This window comes from Aotus nancymaae, unplaced genomic scaffold (genome assembly GCF_030222135.1).
Source record: "Aotus nancymaae isolate 86718 unplaced genomic scaffold, 86718_ANA_hifiasm-v0.15.2.pri h1tg000014l, whole genome shotgun sequence".
In the NCBI taxonomy this organism is placed as follows: domain Eukaryota; kingdom Metazoa; phylum Chordata; class Mammalia; order Primates; family Aotidae; genus Aotus; species Aotus nancymaae.
Window position 1 is genome coordinate 36,363,527 of NW_026988425.1, and position 15,230 is coordinate 36,378,756.

General features: G+C 41.2%; 1 protein-coding gene across 13 annotated transcripts in view; it reads right to left on the reverse strand.

Annotated features, from left to right (window-relative positions):
* The window catches only part of CPLANE1 (ciliogenesis and planar polarity effector complex subunit 1), a 155,953-nt gene extending 145,085 nt beyond the window's left edge, over nucleotides 1-10,868 (reverse strand). For 9 of the 13 annotated variants that reach the window (XM_012460001.3, XM_012460002.3, XM_012460003.3 and 6 more), the window contains exons 1-7: nucleotides 9,950-10,868; nucleotides 8,159-8,294; nucleotides 7,927-8,046; nucleotides 7,056-7,288; nucleotides 6,234-6,340; nucleotides 3,938-4,094; nucleotides 3,136-3,239 (exon numbers count right to left, since the gene is read on the reverse strand). In XM_012460001.3, the coding sequence (XP_012315424.2) occupies nucleotides 3,136-3,239; nucleotides 3,938-4,094; nucleotides 6,234-6,340; nucleotides 7,056-7,288; nucleotides 7,927-8,046; nucleotides 8,159-8,294; nucleotides 9,950-10,030 (938 nt within the window). In that variant the 5' untranslated portion in view covers nucleotides 10,031-10,868. Of the gene's footprint in view, nucleotides 1-2,115; nucleotides 2,549-3,135; nucleotides 3,240-3,937; nucleotides 4,095-6,233; nucleotides 6,341-7,055; nucleotides 7,289-7,926; nucleotides 8,047-8,158; nucleotides 8,295-9,949 lie in introns of those variants that run through there. The other 4 variants (XM_012460010.3, XM_012460009.3, XM_012460005.3 and 1 more) reach the window with 2 other exon arrangements.
* Nucleotides 10,869-15,230: the final 4,362 nt, after the last annotated feature.

Here is a 15,230-nt window from a genome sequence, read left to right on the forward strand (position 1 = left end):
AGAAAGAAAAAGAAAAAAAGACTATACTCTCTCAGCCAGGTGCAGTGGCTGACTTCTGTAATCACAACATTTTGGGAGGCCGAGGTGGAAGGATTGCATAAGGCCAGGAGTTCAAGACCAGCCTGGGCAACATAGCAAGACCCTGGCTCTACAAAAAAAAAAAAAAAAAAAGTCAGGAGTGGTGGCGTGCACCTGTTGTCCTAGGAGGTTGAGGCAGGCAGGGGGATAGTTTGATCCTAGGAGTTTGAACGGGAGAAAATATTTGCAAACTATGCATCTGACAAAGAGCTAATACCTAGAATCTACGAGGAACTAAGACAACTCAACAAGAAAAAAAAAACCTCATTAAAAAAAACTGAGCAAAGAGACTGGGCGCAGTGGCTAACATCTATAATACCAGCACTCTGGGAGGCCAAGGCAGGTGGATCACAAGGTCAGGAATTTGAGTCCAACCTGACCAACATGGTGAAACGCCGTCTCTACTGAAAATATTTAAAAAAAAAAAAAAAAAAAAATAGTTAAGTGTGGTGGCATGTGCCTGTAATCCCAGCTATTTGGGAAGCTGAGTCATAAGAATCACTTGATACAGGGAGGCAAAGGTTGCAGTGAGCTGAGATCGAGCCACTGCACTCCAGCCTGGGGACAGAAAGAGACTCTATCTAAAAAAAAAAACAACTGATCAAAGGACATGAATAGACATTTCTCAAAAGACATACAAGCAGCCAATAAACATATGAAAAAATGCTCAACATCACTAATCATCAGAGAAATGCAAATTAAAACAACAATGAGACAATATCTTATACCAGTCAGATGGCTATTACTGAAATGTCAAAAAACAACATGTTGGCAAGGATGCAGAGGAAAGGGAACATGTTTTTCATGAGAACATGAGAAAAGGGAACAAACATGATTGGTGGGAATGTAAATTAGTACAATCATTATGGAAAATGGTATGGCAATTTCTCAAAAACCCAAAATAGGAACTAACATTCAATCTGGTAATCCCACTACTGGGCATATACCCAAAGGGAAAGAAATCATTATATCAAAAAGATACTCGCACTCTTATGTTTATCACATCACTATTCACAATAGCAAAGAGATGAAATCAACAGAACCATCATCAATAAAGGATTATATAAACAAAATGTGATGTGTGTACATCTATGTACCACAGAATGCCACTCTGCCATAAAACGAATGTAATCCCAGCACTTTAGGAGGTCAAGGTAAGCGGATCATGAGGTCAAGAGATCGAGACCATCTTGGCCAACTTGGTGAAACCTCATCTCTACTAAAAATACAAAAATTAGCCAGGCGTGGTGGTGAGCGCCTATAATCCCAGCTACTCGGGAGGCTGAGGCAGGAGAATCTCTTGAACCTGGGAGATGAAGGTTGCAGTGAGCCGAGATTGTACCTCTGCACTCCAGCCTGGTGAAAGATTGAGATTCCATCTCAATAAAAAGAAAAAAAAAAAACCACAAACGAAATCATGTCTTTTGCAGTAACATGGATGGAACTGGAGGTCATTATCCTAAGCAAAATCACTCAGAAACAGAAAGTCAAACACTACATGTTCTAATTTATAAGTGGGGACTAAACAATGGATACACATGGACATACAAAATGGAATAACAGGCATTGGAAATTTTGCAAAAGATGGGAGGGTGAGGGCTGAAAAATTACCTATTGGGTACAATGTTCACTATCAACACTAAAAGCCCAGACTTCACCACTACACAACATATGCATGTAATAAATACACATCTGTACCCATTAAGTACATTTTTTAAAATTTGTTTTAATTTTTAAAGACTATAAACCCCCCAGGCTGGTAGAATGCTTTTTGGCAAGAAGAAAAAAAAAAAAAAAAAAAACCCAGGCTCTACGATTAAATAATGTTCTTTCAAACAAGGCTTTTTCATTTCAGTCTCTCCAATTCAGCCCAACATTTCTCTACTTACTCATGATTAAACTCCTCCTAAGAAGACACAGAAAGAAATGGAAGAGAAAACAAAGTATGTTATGTTCTACCCCACCAGACCCTTCCTTAAAGTATTTAAGGCCTTCCTTATATAAAGCAACTTTTAGTAGGGGCATGGTGGCTCAGACCTGCAATCCAGCACTTTAGGAGGTCAAGGTGGGAGGATCACTTAAGACAAGGAGTTCAAGACCATCCTGGTCAACATAGCAAGATCCTGTTTCTACAAAAAAATTTTTTTTAATTAGTCATGTACAGTGATACGTAACCTGTAGCCCCAGCTACTAGGAAGGGTGAGGTAGGAAGGGCTGCTTGAGCCCAGGAGTTCAATGCTGCAGTGAGCTATGATCACACCACTACACTCCAGCTTGTGCAGCAAGTAAGACCCCATCTCGCTTTTTTTTTTTTTTTTTTTGGTGATACAGTCTCCCTCTGTCATCCAGGTTAGAGTGCAGTGGCAGGATCTTAGCTAACTGCAACCTCCGCCTCCTGGATTCAAGCAAGTCTCTTGCCTCAGCCTCCCAAGTAGCTGGGACTATAGGCACATGCCACCACGCCTGGCTAATTTTTTTTTTAGTAGAGACAGGGTTTCACCATTTTGGCCAGGCTGGTCTTGAACTCCTGACCTCAGATGATCCACCCACCTTGGCTTCCCAAAGTATGTTTTTTTTTAGTAGAGACAAGTTTCACCATTTTGGCCAGGCTGGTCTTGAACTCCTGACCTCAGATGATCCGCCTCCGTTGGCTTCCCAAAGTGCTGGGATTTACAGGCGTAAGCCACCGCACCCAGCCTTTCTTTTTTTTTTGAGACAGGGTCTTGCTCTGTTGCTCAGACTCAGACTGGAGTGCAGTGGTGAGATCATAGTTCACCGCAGCCTTCATAACCCAGGCTCAGGTGATACCCACTCTCTCAGCCTCCCAAGTAGCTGGGACTACAGGTGTGCATCACCGTGCCTGGCTAATTTCATTTTTTAGTAGAGACAAAGTCTCACTGTGTTGCCCAGGCTGGTCTCAAACTCCTGAGCTCAAGTGATCCTCCCACCTTTGTTTTCCAAAGTGCTAGAATTACAGGTTCACGTGAGCTACCACCCCTGACATAGACCCCATCTCTTTTAAAAGAAAAAAAGACAGACAGACAAAAGAGATCTTACCTAGTAAGTGCAGCTGGCACAACGGGATTCTTGTTACTACACCCTTTAAGGCTACCACAGAGAGTAACAAAATTCAGTGTGTTTATAAATAATACCTGAGTTGCCTAGAAAGGAAAAAAAGGACAAGAAAACTATTGAAATTGTTTTACTATAACCATTATTTACAATTCTGGTGATATAGAGATCTATCATTTTATTAATAAACTATGTACGGAGTATTTCCCAACTGGCAATGCAATACTGATCCCCGACAGCCTTTGCTCTTTTATGTTCCACCTTAAGAACATTAGTTACCACACTACTCTTCTTTCCTCTTTTTCCCTTATTCTTTTTTCATTTCTGAAAACCAAGTTTTGAAAGTTATGGCAGCTAATTTAAATAACTTTACCAATCCACAATGTCAAGTTGGATTAAACATCTTCAACTTAAAGAATATAAAGTAGGCTGGCCACAGTGGCTCATATCTATAATCCCAGCACTTCGAGAGGCTGAGGTGGGAGAACTGCTTGAGCTCAGGAATTCAAGACTAGCCTGGGCAATATGGCAAAACCCCATCTCTACCAAATGGTGGTACAAGCCTGTGGCCCCAGCTACTTGGGAGGCTAAGGTGAGACGATCACTTGAGCCTAGGAGGTCGAGGCTGCAGCAAGCCATGATCACACCATTGCACTCCAGCCTGGGTCACAGAGGGAGACCCTGTCTCCAAAAAAAAAGAATATAAAGGAATGTTAAGAAAAAAAAAATCTCAAAACTGGAATAAACTTCTTTTATAGATTACTTTCTAAGACAGATATTTACTGACCTTGGGGTCTTTCTGATTAAGAGTTACTGCCAGAGTAAGGCCATCTCTTGAAAAGGCAGAAATTAGAGATCCTCTTGACTTTACTGATTCACATTTAGGAATTAGACTGCAGAGATGACAGTCTTGTTGAGCCCAGTGAACATGGTATGGCAATGATCTAAAAATGTAATGAAATAATTAAAAACAAAAGTATAGTAATGTTTAAATTTATACATAGTTCATTACAAAAATTAAAGGATCCACCCTAAAACCTACATGTGTACTTAGGGAATATTGTAGACACTATGTTAATCCATTGTGTTGTTATAAAGGAATACCTGAGACTGAGTAATTTATTAAAAAAAAAAAAGTGGGGGGGTTGGCAGGGCACAGTGGCTCACACCTGTAACCCCAGCACTTTGGTAGGCCGAGTCGGGCGGACCACTTGAGGCCAGGAGTTTGAGACCAGCCTGGCCAACACAGTGAAATCCTGTCTCTACTAAAAATACAAAATTAGCTGGGCATGGTGGCAAGCACCTGTAATCCCAGCTATTTAGGAGCCTGAAGCAGGAGAATGGCTTGAAGCCGAGAGTTTGCAGTGAGCCAAGATCATACTACTGCACTCCAGCCTGGGCAACAGAGTGAGACTGACAGCGTGGTGGGCGTGGCGGCTCACACCTGTAATCCCAACACTTTAGGAAGTCGAGGTGGGCAGATCATCTGAGGTCAGGAGTTCGAGACCAGCCTGGCCAAAATGGTGAACCCCTGTCTCTACTAAAAAAAAAAAAAAGAGAAGGGGCTTATTCGTGTTCACAGTTCTACAGGCTATGCAAGCATGGCATCAGCATCTCCTCAGATTCTTGTGAGGGGTTCAGGAAGCTTATAACCATGGCAGAAAGGAAAGGGGGAGCAGGATTTTCCCAAGAGAGGGAGCAAGAGAGAGGAGGAGGATATTCCAGACTCTTTTAAACAACCAGATCTCCTGTGAACTCAGAGAAAGAACTCATTACTGTAAGCAGAACTCCACGTCATTCCTGAAGGACCTGCACCCTTGACCCAAACACCTCCCACCAGGCCCCATCTCCAACATTCCAACATTAGGGATTATTTTCAACATGAGACTTGGAAGGGATGAATATCCAAACTATATCAGAGAACTTTCAGAAGTCTGCACAAAAAAGAGCAGCTCCCAGTTAGGTAAATAAGTTCAATATTAGACTTTTGTTAGGAGAGCCATGTTTTTACAGCCAACCCCAAATATATTATACCTGCTTCCACTAAAAGTTTGGATAAACATATTCCTACATAATACCAAACATTTTTACAGGGATTTAAAAAGTAGGTCAGGAGTTCAAGATCAGCTTGGCCAATATGGTGAAACTCGCCTCTATTAAAAATACAAAAATTAGCCAGGAACAGTGGTGCATGCCTGTAGTCCCAGCTACTCAGGAAACTGAGGCAGAAGAATGGCTTGAACCTTGGAGGCAGAGATTGCAGTGAGCTGAGATGGCACCACTGCACTCTAACCTGGGCAATGGAGCAAGCCTCCATCTAAAAAAAAAAAAAAAATTATACCATTTTACTAAACCTTACTTAGGCATTGTAAGAAAATAACGCATATTTTCTATTTTATTAGGCTTTTTAGAAAAAAAATATTTTTAATTAAAATAACACTTAAGCATTTAAAAGGTACAATAGCAAATCAAAATAGTTATGTCTCTTTTAAATTTCAATTGAATTATTTTCCAAAATAGTTACTTTTATAGTCTTAGAGAAGCAAAATCATAGCTTGTCTTATATTTTACAAGTTCCTACTTCAAAGAGAAACAAGACAAAAACAAGATAAACTTTCTGGATTAAACATTTAGAAATAAAAGAGGGGGAGAAAAGCATTTATAAAGCCTCAGAAATTGAAACTCACAATAACATTTACAAATGTTATTGCATGTATATGGATCAAAAAATAATAATGTTAAAAAAGGGATAGAAAATAAGGGGCCAGGTATGATGGCTCAAGCCTGTCTGTAATCCCAGCACTTTGGGAGGCCAAGGCAGGAGGACTGCTTGAGCCCAGAAGTGCAAGACCCTGTCTGTTAAAAAATAAAAATAAAAAATTAGTCAGGCATGGTGGCACACACCTGTAGTCACAGCTACTCAGTAGGCTGAGGTGAGAGGACTGCCTGAGCCCAATGATTCAAAGCTGCAGTGAGCTATGATTGTGCCACTGACACCCAGCCTGGGTGATAGAGCAAGACCCTGCCTCCAAAAGAAAAAAAAATTAGTAAGAAACTAAGGAGGAAGAAAACATTTACCTCACCTTATAGATGTAAATACATTCTCATGCCACCGAATTGCTAGAAATGTTAACTTCAGGCACTCCCCAGAATAAAAACTAAATGAACACAGGCAGCAGTCTCCAAATAACTGTAGATAAATTTAATGTATTTTAGTATGAAATTAATCAAAAAATAAACCAAGATACAAAAAATATATAAATATATTTCTCATCATAAACTAGTAAAAAAATATTGAGATCTTGCTTTTTTTTTTATTCTTAACATTAAGGTAAGGACTAAGTAATTTTTTTCTGAGCCAGAGGCAGGTCTCAAATGGGTAATCAGGTTGTAGCTAATGCTCTTTAAAAATACTGACATTTATTTTGGATATAAATGAAAACATTCTTATATTTATTTTTCTTTTTATACTTTTATATTATTTAAATTAGGGCACCGCGGGGCTGGGGGGGACAATAAAACTTCAAAATGCAATGGTTTGGATAATGAAATGTTGGTCCATACATACAAAGAATATCAAGCAGCTATTTTAAATGTTTTTTGTTTTTTTAAAGTTCATGAATCTGTTATTTCCCAGTTAAATGGCATATTTAGTATGACCAATTCTAGCTTGCTAAATTACCAAACAAGCTATATTTTTAAATCAAGGCTAGAGAAAAGGAGTTCTAAGTTAAAACTACTTTTAATAAACACTTTTTTAAAATGTGACCCAAGAAATATAAAATATCTTTTCCATACAAGAATTTCACAATTACTGTGACAATTTATGGTGACTAAAGATACATAGTTATACCATTACATACTCTGCTAATCAGCTTACAGATTGAGTCTGAGACTGACTTTACCTCGTTTTTTATAAAAACAGCATTCACTACAGCTTCTTTATCTTCAGTGGAAGGCAAGAGAACTGCTTCTTCAGGTATGACCTGGGACCACTGACCCACTAATGAAAGGCTTTTAGAAGCCAAGATATTCTTTAATTCCAAATATTCCCAAAGAAATATGCATCCAGAAGGTGTTATGAGCAGAATTCTTTTCCCATTTCCAGATACATACAAGTATGGTCTCAAAGAGCTTGCTAAAAAAAAAAAAAAAAAAAAAAAAAAAAGTAATTAAACTTCTGAAGTCTGAATTCCCCTGAAGAAAGTATATAATTTAGGTATTCTTAACAATAAGACACCCAAATAATGTTACCATTCAGGATTTCAAAACTAAGGCTCTAGCAAAAAAATCAAAAATACAATCCAGGCACAGCAGCTCCTGCCTATAATCCCAGCACTTTGGGAGGCTTAAGGAGAAGGACTGCTTGAGCCCAAGAGGTCAAAGCTGCACTGAGCTATGATCATGCTACTGTACTTCGGCCTGGGTGACAGAACAAGATCTTGTCTCTAAAAAAGAAAAAAAAAGTACAAAAAATAGCAACATTTATCAAGTACTTATTATGTGATATTAGAAACCTATTATTATTACAGATATGTTAGGCATGCCAGAATTTTCTCCTTCAAGTTGAATCTCGGTATCACAAATAAACACGACCAAAAATAAACACACACACACACACACACACACACACACACACACAGAAATATATATACAAACAGATATACATATGCACATATACAGAAGTATATTTTCAAGACAATAACAGAAAAATGTTTCATCCTCTTTTCCTATTTCTCCTAGTTAAACCAATTTAAACAAACAAAAAATTCCCACCTACTGTAGCTTTGATCATTTCCTTAGGCTTTTCAGTTATTGGTATAGTTTTCAAACAATCTTGATCTTTGTTCCAAAGGAAAAGCTCTCCTGTAATGAGTATCCCAGCCAGCCAGGCATCTGTTTCCAAAAATGAAATGCAATACTTATAATCTAATATTTTCCTTAACATCACCCTTAGTTATTAAAAAAATACAGTTTTAGCCATTTGAAAATATCACTACTACTTAACCATTACTGGACGTTGTTAGGACAATAACATCCTTCAACAAAGGTTGCAGACTACGAATTTTCTTCTTTATCTTTCCTGATAGCAAATTAATTTCATTTATGAATTTATCATCCAAAAGAAAAACGGCTTCTTTTTCCTAAGAGAAGAAACATGTGAAGGACTCAAGAGGTGCCAGAAATTAATTCAACCTACTGCCTAAATTATCTCAGAAACCAAAGCGACATTTAAGAAAGATTATCCATTTGTACCACAAATCATAAAATGAAAATTAAGCTTGATACTCTATAGTAACCTGAACATTTTTCATTCTATTTTAAAACACCTCATTAGAACTACTAGGTTAGGTGACCTAATAGTTATATTTCAATTTCTTTGAAGCTTAAAATTATAGGAGTGTCTTCCAATTCTGCTAGCCAAAACTGGGTTGTCTACTGTTTAAATCTTTTTTTTTCCTTTTTTTAAGAGCTGAGGTCTCACTTTGTTGCCAAGCCTGGAGTGCAGTAGATATTTATAGGCACTATCCCACTACCAATAAGCATGAGAGCTTTGACCTGCTCCGTTTCTGATCTGGACCAGTTTACCATTCTTAGACAACCTGGTGGTCAACCCCAGCCCCTCGATCCCAGGTGGTCAGCATATTGATACTGAATTTAGTGCAGACACCTAATTGGTACAGCACACTGCAGCCCAGAATTCCTGGGCTCAAGCAATCCTCTCACCTCAGCCTCCTAAGTAGCTGGGACCACAGGTGTGTACCACTGTACCTGATTCTCATCAATTTTAACAGTAGTATGGGCAAGATTTTACTTACTTATTTCAATTAAAATAGATAGAGCTTCTGAAATTCATAAACCCGTGACTCTGCTCATTTTTTATTACCTAGAAAAAGTAGACTGTTTTGAATTAACCTTGTTTTCATATATTCTAAGGCAGTGATTTTCAAAGTAAAACTGAGCTAGCAGCATCAGCAACACCTCAGAACCCATTAGAAATACAAAATATCCTGCACTCCAGCCTGGGTAACAAGAGCGAAACTCTGTCTCAAAAAAAGAAAAAAGAAAAAAAGAAATACAAAATATCCAACCCTACCACAGACCTAATTAACTTTGAAAACTTTGGGAGTGGGGCCCAGCAATCTGTGTTTTAACTACTTCTCCAGATAATTCTGATATATTGTAAAGTTTGAAAACTCCTATTCTAGGGGAGTTAATTAGTGGCATAATTTCTCACAGGAAATTTAACACTTTATTTCAATAATCATTACACATAAAGTAGGGTTGCCTACTTCCCCAATAGGAGAATCTATGTCATATATTACGAATGGCATTCCTGGATTATTAACGTATTGTGGCCCAGTTCATCCTAGTTCCAAGAACACTTTATAGAACGATCATGAAAACTACAACAGGAGGAAACACTTCATCAGCTGTTCCGGTAAAGGAAAGCTCAGGAGAGTAAATATTCTTTTGATATATGCCATCTCAACTTAAACTTAACTTAAACTTGACTTAAACATAATGTGAAAAAAATATTTTTAAGTTTTTAAAACTCTTCTTCTAAACAAACCACTTAACCTTCTGGAAAAGCTAACTTGTTCATTATAATAAAAACAAAACATACACAAAATCCTGTTCAGTGTACAGGCTGGTGATTCTCTTGTATATCCTCCTCCAGTAAATAACGTTTTATTTATTTAAGATCATAGAACACTCCTATATCACAGGCAAAACACACATGCAACATATATAAAACTGGTATTGCATGAATTAAAAAAAAAAAAAAAAAACCTACCTTTCCCAACCAGGAGACACGTGGCCACGGTTTTTTCTGCTTAATACTTGTTGATGTCAAAATTTCTAATCTTATCTCCATGTTTGTTAAGATATCAATGACCAATTAGATAAAAACAGTCTCAAGATTCTGTAAACAATAATAGTAATAATAATAATAAATGGTCCACAATATTCACTGAGCATCTTTTTTTTTTTTTTGTAGACAGAGTTTCACTCTGTCACCCAGGCTGGAGTGCAGTGGCGTGATCTCAGCTCACTGCAAACCTCCACCTCTCAGGTTCAAGCAATTCTCCTGCATTAGCCTCCACAGTAGCTGGGACTACAAGCATGGGCCACCATGCCTGGCTAATTTTTGTATTGTTTTTAGTAGAGATGGGGTGACCACGTTGGCCAGGCTGGTCTTAAACTCCTGACCTCAAGTGATCCACCCACGTCGGCCTCCCAAAGTGCTAGGATAACAGGTGTAAGCCACTGCACCCAGACCACTGAGGATCTTAACTGACAATTTTCATAAAGTTTTTATTTATATTTTATTTCTGAGTCAGAGTTTCACTCTTGTCACCCAAGCTGGAGTACAATGGTATGATCTCAGCTCACCGTAACCTCTGCCTCCCGGGTTCAAGTGATTCTTGTGCTTTAACCTCCCTAGTAGCAGGGATTACAGGTGCCCACCACCACATCTGGCTAATTTTTGTATATTTAGAAGAGACGGGGTTTCACCATGTTGGTCAGGCTGATCTCAAACTCCTGACCTCAGGTGATCTACCCACCTCGGTCTCCCAAAATGTTGGATTACAGGCATAATATATATATTTTTTGTAGACAGAATCTTGCTGTGTTATCCAGGCTGGAGTCCAGTGGTACAATCTTGGCTCACTGCCATCTCCACCTGCACTTCAACCTGGGCAACAGACCAAGGCCTTGTTTCAAATAAAAAAAAAAAAAAAAAAAAAAGGAAAAGGTGATATTTACAGTTTCTCAAGTGTCTACCTATAAAATACTTATTAAATACAAAAAGTAGAAGAGTAACTTTACAGTAGTGAAGGAGGGAGCCAGGCAAACTCCAAGCAATCCATTCGTCAAAAAGAACATTACGAGAAATGTGACAAATGGAAATCTTGTGCCACCTACTAGGGGGAAATGAGAAGACCTCTGTGACATATGTGCTAAAGATACATCACCTGAATCTAATCATAGGGAAATATCGGATAGCCCCAAATTGAGGGACATGCTACAAAATAACTGGCCTGTTACCTTCATAAGTGTCAAGGTCAAGAAAGTCAGGAAAAGAATGAAGAACTGGTCCCAAATGGGAAGGGCAGACAACCAAATGGAATAATTGTAAACTTTAGTTATAAAGAATAATACTGGACAACTGGGAAAACTTGAATAAAAAGAGAAACTAGCTTTTCTGAGTAAATGGTTGCCATGCATTAACATTCTGATTTTAATGACTGTGCTGCAGTAAGGTAAGAGAATATCCTTGTTTACAGAAAATACACACTAAAATATCCATGGGTTGTAGGAAATATCAGTTTGTCACTCACTCAAAAGGTACCTAAAAAAGGTATTTGCACTAAATTGGCAACTTTCCTGTAAGTGACTGTTTCAAATGAAATTTTTTTTTTAATTTAAAAATTGAGATCCAGCGAGGCAGCTGACGCCTGTAATCCTTTGGAAGGCCAAGGCAGGCGGATCTCTTGAGGTCAGGAGTTCGAGACCAGCCTGGCCAACATGGTGAAATCCCATCTCTACTAAAAATACAAAAATTAGCCCAGCGTGGTGGCGAACGCCTGTAATCCCAGCTACTCGGGAGGCTGAGGCAAGAGAACTGCTTGAACCTGGGAGGTGGAGGTTGCAGTAAGACGAGATCATGAAAAAAAAAATTAGAAATCTTTATAAATGATGGCATTTGGTCACCAGCCTGGCCTGTTTCAATCATAACCCTACCCTTTCTTCCTTTCTTTTTCAGTGCTATCTTCCTAATTCCATCTGGTCTATGAAGTCCAGAAAAAAAAGCTGAATTTATTTGGTATGATTACTTCCACTTCCAGCTTTAAAAAGAAAACAGATGATTTTTTTTTTTTTTTTTTTGAGATGGAGTCTTGCTCTGTCACCAGGCTGGAGTGAAGTGGCAGGATCTCAGTTCACTGCAACCTCCACCTCCAGGGTTCAAGCAATTCTCTTGCCTCAGCCTCCCGAGTAGCTGGAATTTCTGGCGTTCGCCAGCACGCTGGGCTAATTTTTGTATTTTTAGTAGAGATGAGGTTTCACCATGTTGGCCAGGCTGGTCTCGAACTCCTGACCTCAGGTGATCCGCCCACCACGGCCTTCCAAAGTGCTGGGATTACAGGCATGAGCCACCGTGCCAGATGAAAACAGCTGTTTTTAAAAAAAGTAAAATAGCATTAAAAGAAAAACTACTCAGACAGCATACAAAGATTTTTTTTTTTTTTTTTTTAATTAAAGACGGGCTTTCACCATGTAGGTCAGGCTGGTCTTGAACTCCCGACCTCAGGTGATCCGCCCGCCTTGGCCTCCAAAGTGCTTGGATTACAGGCATGAGCCACCATGCCCAGCGGACAGTACGCAAAGATCTATCAAGATGCTAGCTATCAGCCAGCACAGAGGCTGAGGTGGAAAGACCGCTTGAGAACAGCGGAGTTCTAGGCTGCAGTGAGCAGTGATTGTGCCTGTGAGCGCCAATGCACTCCAGCGTGGGCAACGTAGAGAAGACTCCGGCTCAAAAATAAATAAATAAATAAAAATACAAATAAAATAAATTATTTTAAAAGGGTTAACCAAATACAAGAGGAAGGCTGGCATTATAAAAGCATCATTTGCAGCTCCTAATGAAATAACAAATCCAGTCATAGTATCAGTGCTGCTAAAATTATTGAGTCAAAAAAGACTGGGAACTTTACGTACTGACATGCCCTAAATTCACTAGTCACGCTTAAAATTGCTAACAGTGAGGGAAATTAGACGTTCTATTCCTCCGGATCCTGCTCGAGAGGCCTGGTAGTCAGGAGGGAGCTGGGGGGCCTCGAGTCCGTGGCCGAGGTGTGGCCGGAACCTGGCACCGCCCACGCCGGCCGGGCGACCCCGACGGCTCGCAGCTCCAGAGCTCCGTCAGTCCGCGACGCCGGGAGGCTGGGGGAGGCCCAGAGCAAGGACGGGCCCGGACTGGGTAGTGAGGATAGAGGAGGGCCGGGTGCGGCGGAGACGGCGCGGGAGGAGGGAGGTCGCCAGCCCGCCCGACAGAAGGGTGCCTGAGGGGAGACCGAGGACTCCCGGGTCCGGGGGCGTAAGAGAAGGCTAGGGTCGCGGGGGAAGGAATCCGCGGGCAGTTACCTCCGCCAGGAGCAGGGCCCGGCCTGTCGGGAGCGGGGAAGGCGCTGCGAGGCCGACTGCTGGTGGAGGTGGAGACGGCAGGCCGACGGCCGCGAGCCCAGTCGCCCGCCCTGACGCGAGCCTGCGTCCCGGCGACGGCGGAGGGCGGGCAGGGGGACGCGGGCGCTGCCACGGCGGCTGCTTAGAGCCGGCCGGGAGCGCGGGCGGCCCTGCTCTCAGGCACCCCCGCCCGGGACCTCTGAGCGGCCAGCCACAGCCGCCTCCACGATCCTCGCTCCTACTCTCGCGCGTTGCTCTCCTCAGCTGCCACAGCGCCCCCTCAGTTCACGCCTCCCACGCGTTCCTCAGACGCTCCTCCTTTGAGTGCAGGCATTGGGCGGGGCTTCGCCGGGAGCCGCCTAATAACCGACCAACCGGGAACTCAAGGGCTGCGCCTGCCTAGTGGGGACCCTGCATAGACCCAAAAATTAAGGGGTTTTGCTCCGTCCTCCCCAGTTCAAGCGGGCACCTGGGAACCCTGAAGAAGGCATTTTCCGAACTCACCGTCCTAAGGATTTATTTTCCGCACTCTTTTCACCTTCTTCACCCCTGTTCTCGTGACTAACTGGAACAGTGGTCGCAAGCAGGCAGCCGGAGAGCTCTGCTCACCTGGAAATTCATTTTTGTGTAACTTAAATGTGAAGGCCTCAGGCAGTGGCCTGTTGTCCTCCTCCACCTGCGCCCTTCTTCACTATTTTATGTGAGTGGCCTGTTTTTGAAGCCAGGACCTTGTCACTCTTGGCTAGGCCTGGTATGTTCTGCGCAGTAGATGGCCCTGCCCTCTGTGTTGGATAGCTAGCTCCTAGGTTGGTTTATTTTAGCTGTTAAATAAGCACCACAGGGTTGGAGGACTGCTGGCTACATCAGGACCACAATTACCCCTGATCTCTGGGAGGGATAAGTGGCAGCTGGCATTCTGGAAGCTCAGCCCCACTTATCTCAGATGTTATAGATCTGAGGTGGTTTAAATCCACCCGCAAATCACGAACATTTTACACAAACCGTGTTAGAGTTAGCAGAAACGTCTCACACAGAAATATTTGGGAACTGAGAAATCCTAACCTATTCTCACAATTCCCTGTTCCCATTTCTAGGTCTTAAGATATGAAAACAATGGGATAACAGACTGATTTTGACGTGTGGCCATTAGACCTAGAAGTATCGGTGTGATTCTGGAGTTGATTGCTCCACACATTTATTTATTTATTCATTCATTCATTCATTCCTTTTTTTCCCTCCTCTTCCTCCTCCTCTATTTATTCTTTTAAAACGTATGGAAATGGGCCGGGCACGGCGGCTGACGCCTGTAATCCCAGCACTCTGGGAGGCCGAGGTGGGCAGATCACCTGAGGTCAGAAGTTTGAGACCAACGTGACCAGCATGACGAAACCCCGTCTCAACTAAAAATACAAAAAATAGCCGGGCGTGGTGGTGGGTGCCTGTAATACCAACTACTACAGAGGCTGAGGCAAGAGAAACGCTTGAACCCGGGAGGCGGAGGTTGCAGTTAGCCTAGATCACACCATTGCACTCCAGCCTGGGCAACAGAAGGAGACTGCATCTCAAAAAAAAAAAAAAAAAAAAAGTACAGAAATGTATCCGGCAATGTTTGCTGTAAAAAATAATGTATGGAAATTACTGCAGTTTGCTAAAATAAAAATCATTGAGCACTTATGTGTGTCAGACGCTATGCTAGGTATAAAGAGGGGAAGACGATGTTATCCCTATTCAAGAAATTCACACACACTTAAGTTACAGTGCGGTCTTAGATTCAGAGCTGTATTAAGTCCCCCAATTAAAAAAAAGAAGAAGAAAGAAAGAAATAAAAAGTTACAGTGCAGTCATAAATGCCATGATCACAGTATGCTCAGGTCCATTTTCTCTAT